The sequence below is a fragment of the Parasteatoda tepidariorum genome, chromosome 12 (genome assembly GCF_982258835.1).
Source record: "Parasteatoda tepidariorum strain Cologne lab strain chromosome 12, Ptep-v5.0, whole genome shotgun sequence".
Classification (NCBI taxonomy): Eukaryota; Metazoa; Arthropoda; class Arachnida; order Araneae; family Theridiidae; genus Parasteatoda; species Parasteatoda tepidariorum.
In genome coordinates this window covers 14,676,262-14,698,915 of record NC_141766.1, presented here as the reverse complement: position 1 = coordinate 14,698,915, position 22,654 = coordinate 14,676,262, and the positions used below count along the sequence as shown (strand labels likewise).

Genomic DNA, 22,654 nt, shown 5'->3' with positions numbered 1-22,654 from the left:
ATGTGGTATGCACAGTTAGTATCCTATATCAGCAAAAACACTTACTCATTGAGTGAGGAATCAAATTATCTTGTTTTAACATTGTCTAAATTGCTTTGCAAAAATGCAGAAAAGATGATGAGAAAAAGAAATTGAGTTTTATTCATCTGAATTAGAATTGAATAATTTGTGAATATTAGAATCTGAATTTTACTTAATATCATCTACTTCATCTTTTTTATTATCGTAATTATGTTTTTGAAAGTCAATAATGTTTGTACTTATTGTTTCACTTTTAATGCAATGCGGTATTACAATCTTGTGGAAGGCACCAGTTACAATTTTTGGCATTACTTTATTCCATGCCTTCACAACCTATGCACACATTAGATAACTGCAATAGTTGATGATCATTAAATCTTCACACAAAGTACTTATTATAGCATTAAAGGAATCATTTATGGCAATATCCTAGGATTGAAGCTATTTTTATTAACCTCCCTGGAATGATGTTTAATTTTACTGAAAATGTCTTGCATTTTTATTTGGTATCCTTTTAGAGATCTGCATGCAATTTATTATTAATAGAGCATATGATTGAAGAAAGCGCTCTCTGAAAACTTAGTAATACTACTAGTAGGGTTAGTACTAGGTAGGTACTTAGTACTAGTGTTGGCACTAAAAATCAGTTCATATGGAGTTAAGTTTTCAATTACATCTTTTGTAGAAGATCAATTTCTTAAGTGTATAGCACAATTCTCAGCTTTGGCTCAAAAACTGAAGTGAAGTCTTAGTTATAAAATTAGTGATCTGGCTGTGCCAACTACAGTTTTAATTAGGCTTTTGGCAATTCCATTCTGTTATGGGCTTAAAACAGCTAATTTTCCCCTCTGCATACCTAGTTCTTGAAGGTAAATGGCAAATTCTTTTATTTCATAATAATGTAATCACTTGATATTGAGATCACTTTCATTTAAAGTTTTTAATGCCACTTCTGAAATAAGGAACAAGATGAAATACAAATTTCCTTTTTAAAAAGCAGTCACTCCCACCAAGTTCCATAATTCTAGCATCTTTTGTCTGTAAAAATCAGTAATCTTCTGTCTCTTGCTTTTGAGTAGAAATCAAATCATTCTTTATTTTTTAAGATGGATAGCTCTAGCTCTACATTTTTAGCATTCTGAAGAGCATAAATGTACTGCTAAAAGTAACCAAGTCAAATGTAGAATACTCTAGATTCAACTAAAATTAAACAGTTTTTGCTGCTGGATTTTTATTCCGGCAACTTGATCATTTTTTAGCCTGTGTGTGGTAGGCTATATATATTGACTTGAGCTTGTTTTCCTAAAAAGGTGACTGGCATTTAAAAAATTACGGCGCATGATCTGATATTTTGCTCAATTATTGACTTGGTCAATTTTGGTAGCATACACATTATAATAAAGGATTAAATATTATTAGAAATTACTGTTAACACCAATAATTATTTCTTGAAAAGTATTCAATTCCGAATTTTTTTGTCTATTGTTACTTATGGTCATGATAACATGTTATCACGACACTACATATTTGGCTAAGTCCAATGAAATCTTACGTTATAAGATATAGAGATATTGGTAGACGAGCTCGATTTTTAATTTTTTTTAAAATTAGTTTTCACTTTGTTAAAATATTTTACCATTAAAAAACTTTTTTTAAAAATCATTTGTTTTAAAAGTTTTTTTTAATAATGTAAAAAGCAAGATAACAAGAAAAAAAAGACTCATATTTACATTAGAATTAGAAAATGGTACTTTACAAACGTAATAAATTATTCACTTCAGACTTCTAGGGAGAAAGACAGATTTTGAAACAATTGTAAAATTCCCAAAATATAACATTTAGTTTGTGATAAATAAGAGACCCAAAATTTCAAAATAGTTTGTTGAAGCATCGTTTTTTTTTTTTAAAAAAAGTGGAAGAAAAACTCCCAGACTTCCTTGCATTTTTTTTTCAGAATAGCAAGCAAAGGGAACATTTTTTCCCTAAAAAATGTGTTTAATAATCTGTCAATCAATAAACTGCTACTTTTATAACATGTATTACTAGCAGAGTTCTTTTAAATAAGAAGAATGAGGAATACTCAATATTCAAATGAATGCAGGGATCAACAGAGAAAAGAACACAGATAATGTCATAATTGTGCTTTTTTTTACGTTTAGCTTTATTCATACGTAGCACAACGTCAACCTTTTTCAATGTTAAACCTCTCTTCATGAGTACTTTCAATATTCATTGATAATTTCTTCTATAAGTTGTTATTGACCACCTAGAAAACCCTAATTCCTCTCTAGTACCTACTTTGAGGATTTATTAGCTAAATGATTTCATCCTAGTGATTTCCATTTTTAGGATATACATTTGCATTTCAGATGTATGATGTAGTAAAAATTAATATCAAGGAACTTATTTTGAGATATGCTATGACTTGTTAAGTTGTGCTTATCAGACCTCTCATATTAATAAATAAAATTATAAAATTAAATTATTGTTATAATAAAATTATTAATTACTCATAAATAAAATTATTGTTGTTTCCACAGGACAGAAATAAACTTGACTTCCAAGGCAAACTTCTCATTGATCTTGACGATCCAAACAGGCCTCGTTTTACCTTGGATGAACTTAGACATATTTTATTTGAAAGAAATGATCTCAAAGCAAAAGTTAGTGATTTAGAAGATGAACTTAGTCTGCACAAACAAAAAAATTTTCCTAGGTATGCCAACAATTATTTTTTTAAAATTTATATGATATAAATTTGATTTGCTGGAATTTTATAAAAAAATTATTCAATAAGAACCTTTTACTGCACCAGATTGGACTTAACCTTAAATGTTTGGTTTTAGTTTTCTTACTGTCTTTTGTTTCTCGCAAGCTTTTGACGATGAAAAATTATTTAACAATGCAATAAAGAAATATGTGAAAGAATGGCTTCACCCAAATAAATTGGAAATACCTCTTAAAACTTCTTTGATCTCCTTTGATTTTTTTTTTAAATGTAATGCTACAAATTTATGTGGTTTTTATTTTGGATTTTGATTTAAACGCTGTATACAGTAGAACTCCAGTTACCTGACTCCCATGGGACCTGAAAAATCAAAATTGTTGGATAATCAAGATACCATTTTAACAGTGATCTTGTGAGTATATAAACATTAAAGTATGAGAAAACTACTCAAAACAATTAGCAACTAAAAGAAAGTATAATAAAACTTTTACTTGTTCTTTACTTATCTATTTTAAGTAATGATAAATTATCATGTAAAGGAACAGTTATTTGATAATTTTATGTTTAATAGAAATGTTCCAGTCAGAGGCTGAACTATATCACTAGACAATCACTCACAAACTGGAACATGGTGGTTAATAATGGCAATCTGTTGTTTACACTTTTATTTTGAAATGAAATGTATTTCAATTGACTACTAGTAACTGATTGATCATTGATAAATTTTCAGTTGGCAAGTAAGTGCTAGGACTTTATTAACTTTCCCTCTTAATAATGAATACACTATGAAATACTGCCAAATTTATATTAATACTGCCAAAACATTATGCAGATGGCTTTACAATCATATCTTTCTGTATGATATTTATCTCATCTTTGTTAGTCATCTACACAGATTTCAAGAAATCTATTGTCTTGATACATAAAATAGTCATTCTATAATTCATCAATTTAGAAAAACTAAATAGAAAAAGTTTGTCTTACAAAAAAATTTATTTCACACAAAAACGTAACTAGACTTTTTAGTCCTTGGGGTATTTAAATATTCTTTCTTTCTAAGGTGTTCCTAAGAAAATTAATCTTTTAGGACCCTAGCTTTTTGTCTGTATTATGGAAATAAATAAAAAAAATTTTCTAGAATTTTATTTTTAAAATGAAAATTTTAATACTTTCATCTTTTTTTCTTATCAAATTATAATTCTATAATTTAATTTTTATTCACACATTGTTGAGATTTTCCTGGAAGAAATTTGTTACTTCCAGGACATTGGAAGAAACTAAATATTAATGATAAAATTGTGTTTTTTTTTTGTAAAATATTATAAGAAAGTATAAATAAATTAAGTTTAATTCTAGGATAAGAAAGTTCTTTTATATTTTTTTAAAAAATAAAATTATTTTCATAATTATTTTCCTATTATTTAATGCATTTTTATACAGAATTTTAAAATTTATGGCACTCATTATAATAATTTATTCTTTATTTTGATTTAAATAAGTAATTTTCTTAAATAAATATAATTTAAATAATGTGTATTTATAATAATTTTAGTTTACTGAGTATTCTTTATTTAAATAAAATTGTTAAAAAATAAAAAAATATATTATTTTGTAAAAATTTGATTAAAAATGTTAAATAAATAATTAGTTTTGTTGAGATTTTTTTTCTACTTATGAAATTTTAATTAAATTTTTTTTATTTATATATTTTTTAATTATTTCAGAAAGTGCGAAATTTCTTAAAAAAACTTGCATCATTTAACATTAAAACAACAAACTCTAATTTTTTCCCTGTGAAGCAGAGTACTTTCAATCTATCTTTGATATAAAAATGCATACTAAAAATAAAAAATTTTTACAAACTTCTACTTTGCTATGGCTTGCTACACCATTGTATGTTTACAAGTTTTGTGTTCCAAAAATAAATAATCTTTCTTTACAAATGCATATTAAAATGTTGATTTTTTAAAATTTTTTTTGTAATTTTGAATTTAGAATATTACAGAAAACTTCAAAGCTTTGCCAAAAATTTTATAAAATTCTCTCTTAAAATTTTATATAATTTTTCATTAATTTATAATGAAGAATTCTTAGGTTTATTTCATAAATCATAATAACTAATTTTAGGATTCATTTTATGAATAGGTATGTAAAAACAAATTCTTCATTAGAAATATCTGTTTAGAAACACTTTAAGCATATTAACAAAGAGTTGTTTTAAATATTCATACGTTAACTGTATTTAATCAAGATAATTAGAATGCTATTTGCAATAAAAATGCAATTTGTAGTTGTGATTATGATTATTATGTGATGTTTTAATTAAATTTTAGTTATAAATTTGGATTATGTTACTATAACAGTTTTTAATGCAGTTACAAAATTCAGTTCTACTAAACTTGAAAAACAATACTAAAAACACTTTTAATTTTAGCTTTTTAAAAATCATGCATTAAATAGTATGGAAATGGACACTATTATTTGAACTAGATTGCTATTATAAACTATTAAAAGAAGAATATTTTGCTATTAGATATTTTTTTTTAACAAGTTTCTTCTTTGACTCCCATTTGGTTTGAAAGATACATTTCTTTTAGGGCAGTGGCAGTTTTTTCTTCATTGTGAAAGAAACTTGCCATCTCGGTCTAAAAATGAGAAACATAGTGTTTAAGGGCACTACTTAAATAATTATCTAAAAATGTTGAAGTAAATTTTATTTTAGAATTTTGTAATTTATAATATATTTTTTGCCCCTAAAAAGTTTTGCTTCTTTTACCTCCTTATCTATTTCATCAATATGATAAAATAAAACAACAAGGTTTACAAGTTTTATTACAAAAAATAAATTAAGTTTTTATTAAAAAAAGTTCTTTCCCCACCAGCATAGCAAATTTATTTTCGCCACAATATCGTAATATCCAGAACACTGTAATGCAGTTCTTTCCAAACTTTTTGTACCTGCGCCCCCCTCTTTGGAAAAAAAAATTTTGTGCCCCCCTAAATTTTTCTAACAATCCAATCTCATAAACACTTATCTGATATTGTAATTTATTTAATGGGCTACAAAATAATATACAATATTATGTATAAAAATACATAAAAAATAATTATCTATTTTAAGAAATAATAATATAATGTAATAAAAACAAATCTTACAAAAGTACAAAAAATAGAATTCAACATTAATACAACATTATAAAAATTTAATGTGAAGGGTGAGCTTGTTTTTCAGCACAAATTTCGTCAAACCGTGGTATCATTGAAGATATCGCGGTTCTCAGTTCCTTTTCAATCTTTAAGCAAGATCGATACTTTGTCTTTAAGACTGCTACTGCAGAAAACCCAGTTTCACATAAGTAAGATGTTACAAAGGGCAATAAAATTTCTAAAGCTTTATTTGTTAAAGTAGGAAACTCGTCCTTTACTCGTAACCAAAACGTGACAATATTATTTTCGTGTTGAAACATCTGCTTTAATGTGCTGTCACTAGATAAGTCAATTATCATTTCCTGCTCTGCTGTCGTAAGGCCAAAATCATCATATTTTTCAATCACAAACGGGTTTCTAATCCATTCATATTTGGACATGTCAAGATCTTTAAAGTAAAGTGAGAATTGCTCCCTTAAACTGGTCAAGTGTTTATTAATAAGAACTTTACTTTCTTCTATTTCATCTGCAAGACAGGTAATTTTAAAAGTGGGAAACATGTCAAAGTTATTATTTTTCAAACTTATTATCCACAGTTCCAATTTTCTCATAAATGCAGTAACCTTGTCTTTCTGGACAAAAGCATGAATTTGAGGCCCTTGCATTGATTTATTTAAAGTACTGAGTCTTTGAAAAATATCCACTAAATACGCAAGTTTTACAAGGAATTTCGTGTCATAAAACAAGTTTGCTTCATCTCTATTATTATCAGTAAGGAATATGGCGATCTCTTCTTTTAGCTCAAACACCCTTTGAAGTACTTTGGAACGAGAAAGCCAACGTGCCTCACAATAATATAGAAGTGATGTATATTCTGAACCCATGTCATTACACAATTTTGCGAAAAGCCTTCCTCTTAATGGGCTATTTTTGATAAAATTTACAGCTCTTATAATAACTTGAAATACTGTTAGTAAATCTTCACCCATATCTCTTGAAACAAGTGATTGTCTATGAATCATGCAATGCGTCCAACTTGCCCGAAGAGCCACCTTTCGAACTAGTGCCTGTAGACCAGCGTTTTTTCCTGCCATAGATGGAGCTCCATCTGTGCATAGTCCAACACAGTTCTCCCACAGAATGTTATATTCATTGAAAAATTTATCAATCATATTAAAAACTTCACTTGCTGTAGTATTGCCTTCAATAGGTTTACAGAATAACATGTCTTCTCTAACATCAGTTTCCACAACATATCTTACATATGTAATCAAGTGTGCATCCTTAAGAACATCTGTAACCTCATCTACTTGCAACGCGAAAGAAGATAGTTTTACTTTTTCTATTAATTGATCGCAAAGATCTTCAGATATATCGGATATTCGTCTTCCCACCGTATTATCTGCAAGTGGAATGATTTTAAGTTGATCAGCATATGATTCACCTAGCATCGTAGCTACCATGTCAATAGCTGCAGGTAGCACTAAAGTTTCTCCTATTACATGGGGTTTTTTGCATTTAGCAATTCTATAAGAAACCTTATAAGACGCAAGCAATGCTTTTTGTGTAACAGACATGGTCTTTGAAAACATTTCTTTTTGTTTATTTAAATTCTCCAATTTTCTTTGGAAAAATTCTATTGTCTTGCCAACGTGATCTGCATGTACGTTTTCGAGATGCCGTTTTAATTTATTTGGTTTCATGCTGTCTGAGGCCAAAGTATTCAGACACAGCAAACACATTGGTCGTTCTTGGCCATTAATGACTTTACAAGTAAATCCAAATGATAAGTACATTGGATCATATTTTCTACATTTAGGTTTACTATTTTGGGAAGATGTTCCGCTATTTTCGTTACCTCTTCTTTTGCCGTCTGCTTCTGCTTCATTCAATTTTCTTTTCAACCCAGTTACGTATTTATCCATCTAAAAGGGTTATTATTTTAAATCAAATAAAAATACTTTATAACAGTTTTGAAAATTACCTCAATATTAATTTAGAAGTCTACCAAAGCGAGTTTGTAGACAATCTGCGTGGAAACGGTCGAGTTTAACCAACGTTTCTTAACGAAATGCCGCGTGTCTGCTCTCGTCTGGGCGCACGCATCCAGGTGTAGTCGCGTCGTCCGAGTTTGAAAAACCCCGTAGTCGCGCGCAATTGATGATAGTTCCACACCAGATGTAATGAGCTCTAACGTCGTCGAATTAACGACGACCTTGGCTCATAAGCCTTGTCGGGGCCTGCTGCCTGCTTCTGTTTACTGAAGTTTGGCGGGAGTAGCCCTGAGAATACCCGGGATGATCCGAGTGCTTGTCTAGTGTTTCCTCGCGCTCGGCTCCAAACGGGAAAGCAAGTTGTTTTCGTTCCAGCAAGAGTATGGATGGATTTTTTAGCATTTATACCCGAGAAATTCGCGGCGAGGATTGTGGATTACGTATAACCGTTTTTCTGATTAATTTTTTTGACACCTATTCGACTTTTTTGGTTTGTATTCGAAAATGATATTTTGGAATCAGCTGCGTGCCCCCCTGCAACAGTCTCGCGCCCCCCTAGGGGGGCGCGCCCCACACTTTGGAACACACTGCTGTAATGTGTTCAATATAAGACAATTTAAATCTTACAGCAATGGGTCTACTGGGAAGCTTTCAAATAATATTTTCTTTTCTTTTTTTCATTATTTGTTTTTTTTTTTTTTTTTTTGTACGATTTATAATTTTTTTTTCATCACAATCCTTCTCATATTCAGTGCTTTGACTTGTAACAATGTCATATTAGGTTTTTCCTTAATCTTATTTTATATTTTTAGTCTTTCTAAAAAATCAGGCTCATTAGTTGTTACAAATTGATGTTTCAGTGAGAAAAAATAAAAAGGTTTTCAAATTTTAATTAGCCATTATTTAGTACAATTGAAATTATCAAGAACCAGTTTATTTGTCTACAAGTTCTAAAATAATATATATATATATATGCAGTCAACCCTCCTATAACGCGGTGAGTGCGTACCACGTTGTATGGAAACCGCGCTATAAGAAACACAGAATTAGTACAAATCACATCATTCGTACCACGTTATATGGAGACCAATAAGGACAAGATAAATTATAAATTATTTTTATTAAATTGAAGAGTTTATATAAAGAAATGATACCAAAATTAAACTAAAAAACTGTTTTCCAACAAAAACAAGAAAGACTTTTGTAAAATTTAATCTTTCAACACTCATCCTCGCTGTCAGATAATATGAGTCGCCTAACTCGTCTTCTTTTAATAGGCAAAATGTCTTCCTTACTTGGCTCATCTTCACATTGGTTTTCGATTGTAGCTTTTTTTTCTAACTCCACTGAAACCTCTCTATAGGGAGCTAAGCAATTTCTTAACTCTCTTTTAAACTTTGCGCTACGCACCGTTGAATGATCAGTTTCAATGAAATGGAGTTCTAATTCTTTAGCCAAATTTAGCCCTTTTTTCACATCTTGTAAATCGACATTTGCCACCCATTCGTTTTTCTTATTTTCGTTTATCAATGGATTTGAGGTGGGTGCATCAATTAAATCCATCAGTTCATCCTCATCTAAAGTTTCTTCCCCGATTACGAGTTCTCTTACATCTTGATGGTTTGTTGTAAATTCTTCATCGCCTAAACGAGAAGCAATGTTTACTATTTCTGTAACTGGGAGGGAAATTGTAGAATCATCTTGTATTGCTTGAACCATTTCAGGTAAAAGGGGTTTCCAACACGCATTAAGCGTTGATGGTTTAATTTCCGCGCAAGCCGATGACACGGTTCTAATACAATCTAAAATAGAAAATTCCATCCAAACTTGAGTAAGGGTTTTATTTTCACTACTTTCTAATCTGTCGAAAATGGTTTGGAAAACTTGGCGTGTGTAATACATTTTTAAAGTTTGAATGACTCCTTGGTCCAAAGGTTGTATTAATGACGTGCAGTTAGGAGGAAGGAAGACAATTTTTACATTTGGGTGATCCAGTTGTATGTTGTGCCAACCAGCGTTATCAAGAACCAATAAAACTTTGAAATACAAATTTTTTTGCATCGTGTGGGTTTCCACTGCTGGGATAAAACAATTATAAAACCAATCCTTAAATAAATCTTGGGTCATCCAAGCTTTCTTATTAGATCGCCAGAATACAGGCAATTCGGTCTTATTAATGTTTTTCATAACACGGGGAGTTGAAGAACGATCTATTATCATAGGTTTTATCGTCAGGCTCCCTGATAGATTGCTGCACATATGAAGGGTGACACGTTCTTTTGAAGGTTTAAACCCCTGAGCACGCCTTTGATTTTTCAAAATGAAGGTTCTAGATGGTAGTTTTTTCCAATATAATGCCGTCTCATCGGCGTTAAAACTCTGATGAGGTGAATAGCCTCCTTCATTGATAATTCTAGCTAATTCCAGCTTATAATTCTCGGCAGCCTCAGCATCTGCTGAGGCCTGTTCTCCTTGAAACTTAATATTGTGTAATGAGTACCTTTTTTTTTAGTTTTTCAAACCACCCTTTACTCGCGACAAACGAATGATTTTCTAGCTCTGCAGAAGAATGCCCAATATTCCTTAAATGTTCATAGATTTTAAGTGCTTTCTGCTTGATAAGATTTCCACTGATAGGAATCTTTTTGGCTATACAGTCTTCCAACCAGATCATTAACGCCCGTTCCATTTTAACCAGATTAGAATTTCGTGTGCGAGTAACACGTTTCGCACCTAACGGACAGCCATCTGCCGCAGTTTTCCTTATATTGTCTAAATTTTTCTTTATGGTTCGAATTGTAGATTCATTCAACTTGGTAGATTTTGCAACCGACGATAGTTTTCCCCCGCCTTCTAAACGATTTAGAATTTCGATTTTATCTTCAAGAGATATAAACTTTCTTCTTAACCCTTTCCTTGTTTCTTTCGTGTTTGACATGATGCAAATCTAGGGTTAATAATTACTTTATTTTTATTATATCGGAACAAATGAAGAATATTACTTACAGTATTGTGTAATGTTGTCCAATTATAAACCACAAATTAAACAGCAAAAATCTGAAAGAACGGACGGTGCAGAAAATTTTTTAGAAAGACTTGGTCACCAACAAAACGTGTGCACTGTGAAAGAGCTCTGAAAAGACTAAAACCAATGTCGCTATGAGATAAGCCGGAGATAATCTTTATGTAAACATATCTAGTTACTATGTCGCGATCCCACTGCCTGAACCTACATGAAACTGGAACCATCTGTTCCCTTATAATTCAAATAGGCCCTAACGAACTAAACAGCTTAGGCTAAACATTCTTAGACTACGCGGAAGGAACTTATGGGATGCTGTTGACGGAAACTTTGTCTGAGAGTACCGCGTTATAGGAGGGTTGACTGTATATGTATATATATATATATATATATATATATATATATATATATTTATATATATATATGTATTGTTAAGTTCTAACTTTAAGCATCATCCTCAAATGAACTGGTATTAGAAGATTTTGTTCTCTGTTTTGGTCAGTTAAATGGTAAGAAATAAAAAAGTTTTATTTCTTTCTCTCTTAAGCATTATTTTGCAACCCCTTTTGTAAATTTTTTCTTTTCCTTTTCTGCAAGGATTCTAAAAATACATACTAAGGGAAGTCATTTCTGATCACCCTGTATATTAAAAATCATCTAGTTTAACAAAGAGTTTCTTCTTTATAATGTACATATGTGTTGAAAAATCGATATTCTTTTTTGCTTTGATATAAATGAATCCAAATCAATTTTTTTAATGAATATATTTTAGCTCCCTTAGTTTGACATCATTATCTATTGATCAAGAAGAGCTTCCTGTTCAAGGCCCTATCAATAAAGAGCCTGATGAAAAATTATATCCTGAAAAAAAGAAATTAGGAATTCGAAGATTGTAAGTATCTTATTTATTGCCTGCACATTAAGTTTTTCTGTTTGCTTTTCTTGCTCTAAGTTTCATTTTGCTTAGCTTTAGAAAAAAAAAATTCTTTTATGAGTTAAATGCATGCTCATTATCTTATTGATAATAACTAACAAATATATCTCTTAAACTGTCACTCACCAAATGTGTTTATCTTCTGTATAAAGTTAAATATGATTTAGATATTACCCAAAATAAATCCATCTTTATATTTATGCAAGCTTGGAAAACGTCAATTTTTGAATTTTAATTGATGTCTATGTTGCCAGCCTTCATTAACCAATGGTTAAAAATTGCTTGAACCACTCTTCAAGTTTAGAGAATTCAAATTCCTTTCCAATTGAAAGGATTAATTTTTAGTCAAATCATTAATGCCAGAAGCATTTTTGTAAGCTCTTGGCAGTGCACATTGGGCAATTATAATTATCAGTTTAATTAGAGGGGTTGCTGCTTTAGAAATGGCAGACATCTAACTTTTTTCTGTGCAGAGGAATTAGAAAGCCCAAGGCAAATTCTTTGATTAAGAGGTTATGCTAGATGCCCTTGCAAAATGCAAAAAATAGATTCGTCATTGAACGGGAAAAAAAGATCATTCTATTAAAAAAAAATCATATGGAAAATATATCAAAAGTCAATGTTTTAAATTTATATTTATGTAAGGAAAATTTAGATTATTCTAAGGTAAAAGCTTTATTAAATCTAGAAAAAAAATAATATTGTTAATTTTTCTTTCTTAAATGCAAGGAATATTGAAATTGTTATTATTTAAAATCTCATTATTAAATTCATTTAATTTAAAAATCCTGGTTTTATTCTTCATGATATAATTTGCTTAGACCAAATATCTACCTGTTAAAAAACTTAATATCATAATAAAATAGCAATAAATTTAAAGTTTTATTGTTCTTTGATGTTGATTGGATACCCCTTCGCCCCCTCTTTTCACACCGCTGCTGGTTTGTAAACTTAAAATCAGTCATTTGTCATCATCAAATTTTTAGGAACAGAATCATTTATGTATAATGATACTGAAATTAGTTTTCGTTGTCAGTCTCGCCAAAACAACTCTATCACTTATCAGAATTAATAAAAAATTTGATTGAAACGTTAAATTAGTGAATTACTGGTCTAAACAAGTTTGACTAATATTGTGGTACGTATAAGAGTGATTCAAATATAAATAGTAGTATATTTTATATATTTAGTTTATTGTTTACCCAAACTAAACTAGTTCTTCAGTTTTTCGGAATAACTTTTTTGCTCTTAGCTCTTTACACTTTCAGGCAACAATTTGGAAGCTTAACTAGAAAGAAAGAAAAAATTAATGGTCTGTCAATAACAAGTTTTGAACACGCTTCTTGAGATCTTTGCTATATTAGGATCATTTCCTAAGTGATTCTTTGTCGGGTGTAAACAAAGAAATTATTAGTCTTAAGAGGAAAAATCTAGGCTGCATGTCGGGTGGTCAAATGGCTCCTTATATATTTATCCAATTTGTCTCCTATTAAAATGACAGTGTGAGACCTAGTATTATCGTGGAGAAGGGTGACATATGTGATGGCTATACGTCATCTATTATTTTGGCAAGTTTTTATTCTCTAACCAGACCACCCACATTCATTCATAAGACTAATTGCTAGTTTTATTGATTTACTGTTAGAATTTTTAGTTCTCTTAGGTAGTTTCATAAGGAAAAAAAATTAAAATTTTTAGAGGCAAGAGTTGGAAAAATATGAATTACGGGGCTCTTCACTTTTTTAATATTTAACAAATATAGTGTTAAATCTTATGTCATTCAGATTTGTCGTTTTGAAAAAATATAATTCATCTCTATCATTTGATTTAAAAACAATTCAAATAATGAAACAATAATCTCAGATTTGTTATATGTGTTACCGGCAAAGTATGAAATCTGGCATTGTATAGAAAGACTAGGCATTGTATAGAATGCCTAAAATTAGCCGGCAAAGTATGAAATGATTTATATTTCACACATTTCCTAGGCATTCTATTGATTACTAAATGAGAAATTGGCAAAGTATAAAATGCATCTCCGATTCGTTTCAAATATCACTTGGCAAGGCTCGTGACTTTTGACTAATAACAAAAATTATTTTTTTGCTGTGCTACATGGAAATGGAAGAATTTAATGAAATTTACATGGAAAAATGTAATGAAACGTAATTCAAAATTTCATTCAAGCCTGCCATGTTGCAACAAGTAGGTTAAATTCATATTTTTTATATGAAACTTTTGTTTCCCTTAATAAGAAAGGCTTAAATTTTGTTTTGCGTAACTTTTTAATTTTCTTTCCACATTTTGAATAAATGTTTTACAATGGCACTCTCAGTATTTTTTCAGAATAATATTTTTATTTTTGAGAAATGCATGTTGCTGTGAATGACCGAAATCCGTAGTTTTACATTTATTCGATATTTTAATACTTACTGACGATAGATTAGAAGAAGCATCAGTGTAGGGTATACCGGGCAGTGGCACTTGATCTTAAAAAAACATCAGTGTAGGGTATTACGGGCAAATGTATACCAGGCAGTGGCACTTGACCTTACAATAAACGTCAGTGTAAGGTATACCGGGCAATGGCACTTAACAAGAACTAGTATGACGGGACCTTTGGTGAATGTCCGAAATATATACTAGGTCTAGTTAAGCGCCATTGCACGGTATACATTTGTCCGGTATACCCTACACTGTTTTTTTAAGGTCAAGTGCCATTGCCCGGTATACATTTGCCCGATACTCCAAACTCTGATGTTTCTTCTAATCTATCGTCAGTAAGTATTAAAATATCAAATAAATGCAATTATATCCTATAATAAATTAAATATCAAATCGGATGTAATTAATATTTTCGGACATTCACCAAAGCGACTATGTGATTGTCAACATTCACCGGTGAAAGCCAACAACCACCAATTTCGCTTCTTCACAGTAACATGCACATCATTTACATAATAACCTCATCAGGACGTTTATTCCATACTTTGCCTAAATAGCATCCGGCATTGTATAGAATACCTAGGCATTCTATACAATGCGTAGGCAAAGTATGTAATACTTCTCACATTTCATGCTTTGCCTAAAAACGTCAGGCATTCTATACAATGCCTAGTCATTCTATACAATGCCGGCGTTTCATACTTTGCCGGTAACATATGCAATAAATATGGGAACATACAGAACTTCTAACAGAAATGTTTAGTTGCAATATCCTCTACCTTTTCATTTCAAAAATAGTGGAATTATTTTTTTTAATTATTTGATAAAAAAGTATTGAAGCAAAAAACAATTTTTAATAAAATTTTAGTAGTAGCCTTTCACTAATTTACATTTGTAATATGAGTTTATTTAGTATTTTTTAGCTTGCTTAAATCTCTACATATCTTTATCAATTCTGTATAATCAATAACATTATTTTTATACATGGTTTTGTTGAGTATGTATTAAAATAAATAAATCCTTTTTAAATCTAAAGCATACGCCCAATAAATTTTCTTAATTAAACTGTAACTTACTTTAATTTTAAATTATGCATAAAATGTCTTTATGGTGGCGAATAAAAACAAGAATTGAACTCTTTGCCGGAATAAAGTTATTCTATTATGATTATGTAAGAAAATATTTTAGCGATTTGTCAATTTTATGTATATATAAAGAATTTTCAACTTTAAGAAGACAATTTTTTTAGTTAGCATAGCTTAAATATTTTTTACCGTGAAAAAGCGTTTTAAAATATTTTATGAATGCTTGTTTTTTGTTGAAAAATTTGGTAACATATCCTGTAATACTAATTGTTTTTTTACTTTACTTATTAATTCAAATTTAATTTTAGTTAACATTATTAAAATGTCATTTGAAATAAAAAGTTTTATTTCTAAATAGGTTATTTTAACTATTTAAATATGCTGTAAACACATTTTTGTCACTGCTAAAAATTTATCTCAGCAGTATTAAATAAATAAAAAAAATTCTAAATATATTCAATAATGTTTCACTATTCAAATTTGTAGAAATTGTTTATTTCAAAACTAAAATAAGATTTATAATACTGCACCAAACATAGCATATTATCCTCAAACAGAAAAATACTGTCAGATATGTATTTAGCAAGAAACACCAGAAACAGAAAGATGCTCATTAAATTCAGTTGCTTGTTAAACAAGTACAAAATTATTTACTTGTTAAACAAGTACAAAACATTTAAAGAAGAGAAAAAGAAACAACTGACTTGCTTCCAAATAGTCTTTATTGAGAAATCAGAAATACATTTAATTTTTCAAAATTCTGTTTAATTTGATATTCATCATTAAACACTTAATGAGCAAGATTGGTACTAAGATTAAATTAAGTGAGTTTCTTTTTTTTTTTAAAAAAAAAAAAAAAAAAAAAAACAAGCCTGAATAATCTTTTTTAAAGTTTCATTTTGTTATTATTACTATAAATAGATTTAATTTGAATAGAACTAAATAAAAAAATATTCTCATAAAAATTTTGTACTTTTAAACTACTTGGGAATATGCATTTCTTTAAATAAACATAAATATATACTTTTTAAATGCTAATATGTCATAGCTTTCCTGCAAAAATATCCATAAAAATAAATTGTGAGCAAATGTTCTAAAAATGCTTTATCTTGCGTGTATACTCAAACTATATGATGGTTTTAATACACTTTTTTCCTTTTAACCCTTTTTTTTCTTTTCTCCTTTCAACCCTTCTTCACACTATGGAATGAGTGAATGGGAAATCACATTACAGTTTTTGTTTTTAATCAAGGTTTTTCGCTACATGGTTGCTTTTTCGTAAAATTTACAACACATGCGTGTTCATAGAGTGCAAATTTGAAGAATATTTTGTAATGTATAAATAATAATAAGAATATCCTTTTATACCGAGAGATGACGTTTGGTGATGTGTAATTACGTGGGTATGATATGTAAAGACAACAGAGATCATAAAGGATCTGATTGCTGGCAGTCAACCATTCGGCCATTTCCCTAATTTGTTTCATGTGTTATTTGTAATAAAATATGCTAAATGGATAACACAACTAATTGACATGAACCCGCATTCCCTATAAAATAAACAAAACATCACAGTTAGGAGCGGGAAATGACAAATCCAGCATTTCCAAATACAAATTAAAGTGGGAGTTTCCTGACAATAAATCTTCTGATTAGATTAGGGAGTTTCCTGAAGACTGCACAGGTAGAAGCAGAATTTTCTTTATAAATTCAAGTGGAGAATTTAGTTGATAAATTAATAAGGCAAAATGAAGCCCTTATAAAGGCTGTAAATAAAAAAACCCAAACAAAAAATGCTGAAAAAATTTATGTATGTTTTGAAAAATTTGATGCAACTGCTGAAAGCTTCGATTTGTTTCTAGAACAATTTTAAACATATCGTGACGCTCAAAACGTCAGAGAGGGTAGACGTACGAAAGTACTGATAGCAAATTTCAAGTTAAACTATATAAATTGTTAAAAAATTTTATTTCACCAGAAAACTCAACAGATAAAAGTTTTGACGTGCTGAAAACGAAATTAAAAAATCATCTTAATCCTAGAGCCTTAATAATTTCATGCCGTCATTTGTTTCTTAATCGTAAACAAATCAAGGAGGAAACAATAAATAATAATATCGCAGAATTACTCACTTTAGCTATTCAATGTGAATATTCAGAAAATATGCTTAACACTATGCTCAGAGATGTTTTTGTGTCAGGATTAAGGGATCTGTCAATTCTTGATCGATTATTTAGAGATGACATTGATTTAGAAAAACCCTAAAAAAAGCTTTGACCATGGAGAAGGCACAGAAAACTGCATTTGAGATCATTAAAGGAGTGGCAAAACGAAACTCACGAAGCTCAGAAAATATCTTTAAGTAGGTCATCCTATAAGTATTCCAATCCGAAATCAAAAACCAAGATGTGCTTCGTTCAAAGTGAAGCAGATTGTAAGGATTTCTGTTTGCATTGTTTGGGTAATCATAATAAATTTAATTCAGAGTTTATTTCTGCTAAATGCGGGTTTTGTAAGCAAATCTTTCACATCAAAAAGGCATGTTATGCTAAGAAAAATCAATCTAGATCGGTAAGACAAAAACAAATCGAGGAATCAATAATTCTTGAGAAAATAATTATGAAATTAATTGGTACAAATTAGAACCGGATAATTTTTTCTTGAATGAGGAGCAACTAAGAAAACCTCTAATTATGATAACGGTTGAAATCAAAAATGAACTGGTTCGAATGGAAGTCAATAAAAGCTTAACAATTTTGGTAACGAGTAAAAAAATTTCCGAAATTTTTTTTTTTTTTGGGGGGGGGGGGAGAAATTCATCAAACAAAATAAGGGTTAAAAGATCATTCTGCTGCGCTATGTCACAGAAAGAGTAGCTTATTGGAACCAAAAATGTGCGAAACCAAAAGATATATATTCACAGTGAAGTGAAAAACTATCCTGGAACCATATGTCAAAAACTTTCAAATTTTTTAATGCACTATTGAAAAGTACCAAATGTTACAATGTTAATGCCTTTTTCATTTTTAAAATTGTTTTTCATTATTTTATACATTGAAAATTATTTTTTTTGTTAAATGTGTGAAAAAGTGAAGAAAAAAAACTTGCTCATTTAAAGAGCTCATTTATATCGCACCAAACAAAAGACGCAATTTTCATGTAGAATCCAGAATCTCTGTAAATATAAGATTATATGTAGGTCCTACTGTTTTACTAAATTCTCATTGTTGAAAATTTTATTTTTTAGTTATTTTTTTGTTAACATGCACATATAAAAATCATTTAATTTGGTGAGTGGCTAAGGGTCTTGTGTAAGCTTAATGCATGTTCCTAATTTTTGTTTGCACTTTTATTTTGTGTTGTTCAGTTTTCATTTTCTTCGACGATTCTCAGTGGATAGACCTGAATCACTAGTGCAATTTTCAGCTTCCCCTCGGTGACCTGGCCAAAGTTAATGTGAAGTGCTTTTGTCTTTGGAGTTCCAACTAGTGCCACCTTCTGTGTTTTTGATGAGAACTTCAGTTGTTATACCAAGGCTTGATATATTATTTCTTGTTGATAGAAAACTATTTATTTAGTTTGAAATGTTAGATATTTCTTCTTTTTAAGTCAGCAATTTGTGTTTTTTGTGAAAGCTATGTGTGCTTGAAATTTAATGACTTTCATTGCTCTTATTTTAGCCATATTGTAACACAGCTCTTAGATTTTGTAGTGCAGCCTAGCAATGAAGCTTAATAATCTGAAAATGCAATTCAAAACAAATTTATAAAATTTTATATTTTTTTACATCTTTTGTAAGATTTTTTGTATTCCATGCAACTAGCTGATGTATCTTATATAATATGATGCATTGAAAAATTATCTTTTCATTTATTTATGTATCCTAAATGTTATGTATCTTTAAAGTATTTTACACTGTTTTATTCAATATTCTGTGATAAAAAGAAACAAATGTAATTATCAATTTGTAATCTTTGTTTTTATTTAAAATTTCTTTTTAGGGCTTATTGCTACTAAAACAGTGTTATGATTTTCTCAAATGGTTATCTTTTATACTAGTTATTTTAGTGCCATGTATTAATAAAATAAAATTGTCATGCAATAATCCCTCATTTAAAAAACGTAATAAAAGTTAATTAAGCTTAAATATTTTGAATAAAAATTTTAAGTATATAGTTTCAAAGTACTTTTCTTGAATAATTAAAATAAAACCCTATTTAATACATACTGTAAAGGTTTGATTATTCGGGATGCATGAGGATGAGCTAATTATCCTAAATTCTAGATATCTATGTACCTAAAATCTCGGTTTAATATATAGACTTTTTTTCCGGAAATAAGTTTCCAAACCTTAATAAAAAACAAAAATGCCGTAATAAAAACAAAAATTTATCAGAATCAGTACTTAAGAAACAAAAATAATAATGATAAAGGTTTAAAAAAACTGATTTAATTAAGTGAGGAAAAAAATACAACGGAAAAATTCTTTTTAATTCCTATGATATTTTAATAACAATCTGTTTTAAATATTTGATGGGGGAATTCTCAGTTTTCCATATTGCCTTACTTACTGGGAAAATGCAGCATCATAAGAAACGTAACGAATGCTTACCTGAATCTCTCCTTGCAGAAAAATAAAAATGATATATAAAAAATTATGAAAAATTGTCTATAAAAATATAAAAACTGAATGACTAACTAAATAATAGCCATATAAGTAATAAAAAAAAGTTATATTTCAAAGTAGTGTCTAAAGGCTTTGGTGAAACAAGAAATTTTTTTTTTTAAAGTTTTTAGAAAACGAATCAACAACCCTAATGAAAGTGCCAATAAATAAAAAAATAGTAAAGATGAGGGGTAAAATACTATCAGAGTTGTTCATAAAAATATTAAATATAAAAAAATTATATTGCAAAGTGGTAAAAAAAGGGAGAATTGCAAAAAAAAAAAAATATTGTTTTATATTCTATTATTATTTGTTTAAATTCTTTAACTATAAAAAACAATGTCTTTCATATCCCCATTTTTCAAAATCAAGTATTTAAAAAGAAAGACTTAAACTTGGCATTTTTTATATTTTTATTATTGATGAAAAAATTCTTCCAACAATTTTTTTTACGAAATTTAGCATGTGATATTTTCTAAAAAGTTTTTCATTTTTATAAAAATTTTGATGCAAGGAAAAATGTAAAAGAACATTGTAAATGAACTTCTTATTAGTTATTTTAAAATTATTTATTGATTTTGTTTTTTAGTAGTTATTAACGATATAATAGTTACTAACTAGAGAATAAGAATTTCATATCTTTGTATTGATAATTTCTGAAGAAAAAAAAAATTATTGTTCCTTATCTCTTCAAAAGCATATCATGTTGAAAAAAGTCAATCAAAATTCTTGATGTTAGCAGAAAAATAATGAAGTTCTCAGCTGCATCAAGCCCTAAGTACCAATTTTTAATGATTTAGGAGCAATTACTATGTTGCAGCTTGTTGTGTACCTTACATTCTGATAAAACATATGTATTTATCAGAGAGCAAGGGGGAAAAAATTACCAATATGAATAGATTTTGCTTTAATGATCAAATTTTCATGTATTATAATGCTATCTTAATGGCTCAAAGGGCATTTCTTAAAACATGCTTAATTGTTAGTATTAGTAGGACTAGGGGTTGTTAAGATTTTGGTATCTCTACATATGGTTAGATTAATATTTTACATTTGGAATCTCATAATTCTGAACAAATAACTAGAATGCATCAAAAACATGGTTACATCCTAATTTCTGATGCTTTTTAAAAAAAACGTCAATCCAAATATTGTTGATCCATGAGTTCCCTTGTCTTCTGGATTGGGTTCAAAATTACAAGGCTATGGAGTTAATAATTTGAAGTTTTAATAATGGAAAGTAAAATTATTTGTGTACATTATAATTCAAAAGTTTTTCAATTTTTACTAAATTAACTTATAAAAATATACTCATAAAAAATTATTGAAAAACCTTATAATTTTCTAAATGAAATTTTTAAAAAAATATTCTCATGAAATTTTTTTTTACATCATATTACCTTCAGGTTAATATGTTTTATAAATGAAAGTAGGTACTAAAGAAGGTACTAGTAGAAGTTTTTGATTTGTTAAAAAGTGCCTACAGATATGACGGAAATTAAAGAAGTAACTTTTAAGGAAACCAAAATTTTCACTGCTCTTTTGAATAAACTAATGGGACCATATTTTCCTAGTATCTGCTGCCTCCTATTTTGAGAGTCAAAAGTTCATAATAGTTAGAGAAAATGATATGTTCGTTTAAAAAAGTATGTTTTCTAGTCTTATTTCATTACTCAGTTCATCAGTAGCAATAGCAATCAATATCCCCTTTCAAACCATTAAGATAGCATCTTACCACATAAAAATGTGGCCGTTAACTTAAAAATTTATTGATGATGATTTTTTAAGTCTCTGTACATAAAAATTATTTATTTTTATTTTATTTATTTATTTTTTTGCTACAGGAAAGTTTTTTTTTTGCCTTTGTAGTGTACTCTTTTTCTCTTAAAAATATGACAACTAAATTTGATTTCATATGTAGTTTAACCATTAGTTTGAAAAATCAATTTCAGTATTATTATTTTTATAGTTTTTTTTCTTCTTCATGCAAATGAAATACTTCTGCATACAATTTCATACCTGGTATACCTAAAAGCTGAAAATTGTTCATAAAATCAATTCTAATATCCCTTTAAAATGTAGATTTAGTCAAAATCATGATAGTAAATTGATGTGAATTCTTTTCCATCAGAAAATTAAAGGAAATGTGAATGTATGAAATGAAAAATAATAAATATTTTTTTGAATGAGTTGTTTTTTATTTTGTTTCTATAAATCTCTTAACCTTCATTATGTAATCATCCTGTTTTATTTATGACATAGAATCCAAGGTTTTTCAGTGCTAATAATAAAAAAGCATATATTTTAGTACTAAAACTTATATGTTTTTATAGGAAGATCAATGGTCTGCTATGTTTAAAAACTCTGGGATGGAATATTTTCTCTAAATTAAAATCATATTTATAAATGGGAGATTAGTTGCACATTCGTCACTTCAAATAAGATTAGTTTCCTGTCTCTACCTTCTCATATTGTTTATACACACCTTCCATTGTATTTGTAAATAGCATAGCAGTTGCCCATTTATCACTTCATATGAGATGGGTTTCCTGTATCTATCTACTCATTATACTTATACACACCATCACTAGAATAGGAAGTCCTAGTTAGAA

General features: G+C 28.9%; 1 protein-coding gene across 2 annotated transcripts in view; it reads left to right on the top strand.

Moving 5' to 3' along the window:
- LOC107457563 (RILP-like protein homolog) overlaps positions 1 to 19,744 on the top strand; it is a 38,028-nt gene extending 18,284 nt beyond the window's left edge. Inside the window, exons 5-7 of one of the 2 annotated variants that reach the window (XM_016075744.5) lie at positions 2,562 to 2,737; positions 11,685 to 11,804; positions 18,803 to 19,744. In XM_016075744.5, coding sequence (XP_015931230.1) covers positions 2,562 to 2,737; positions 11,685 to 11,804; positions 18,803 to 18,836 — 330 coding nt within the window. In that variant the 3' untranslated portion in view covers positions 18,837 to 19,744. Of the gene's footprint in view, positions 1 to 2,561; positions 2,738 to 11,684; positions 11,805 to 18,743 lie in introns of both variants that reach the window. The other variant, XM_016075743.5, reaches the window with a different exon arrangement.
- Positions 19,745 to 22,654: the final 2,910 nt, after the last annotated feature.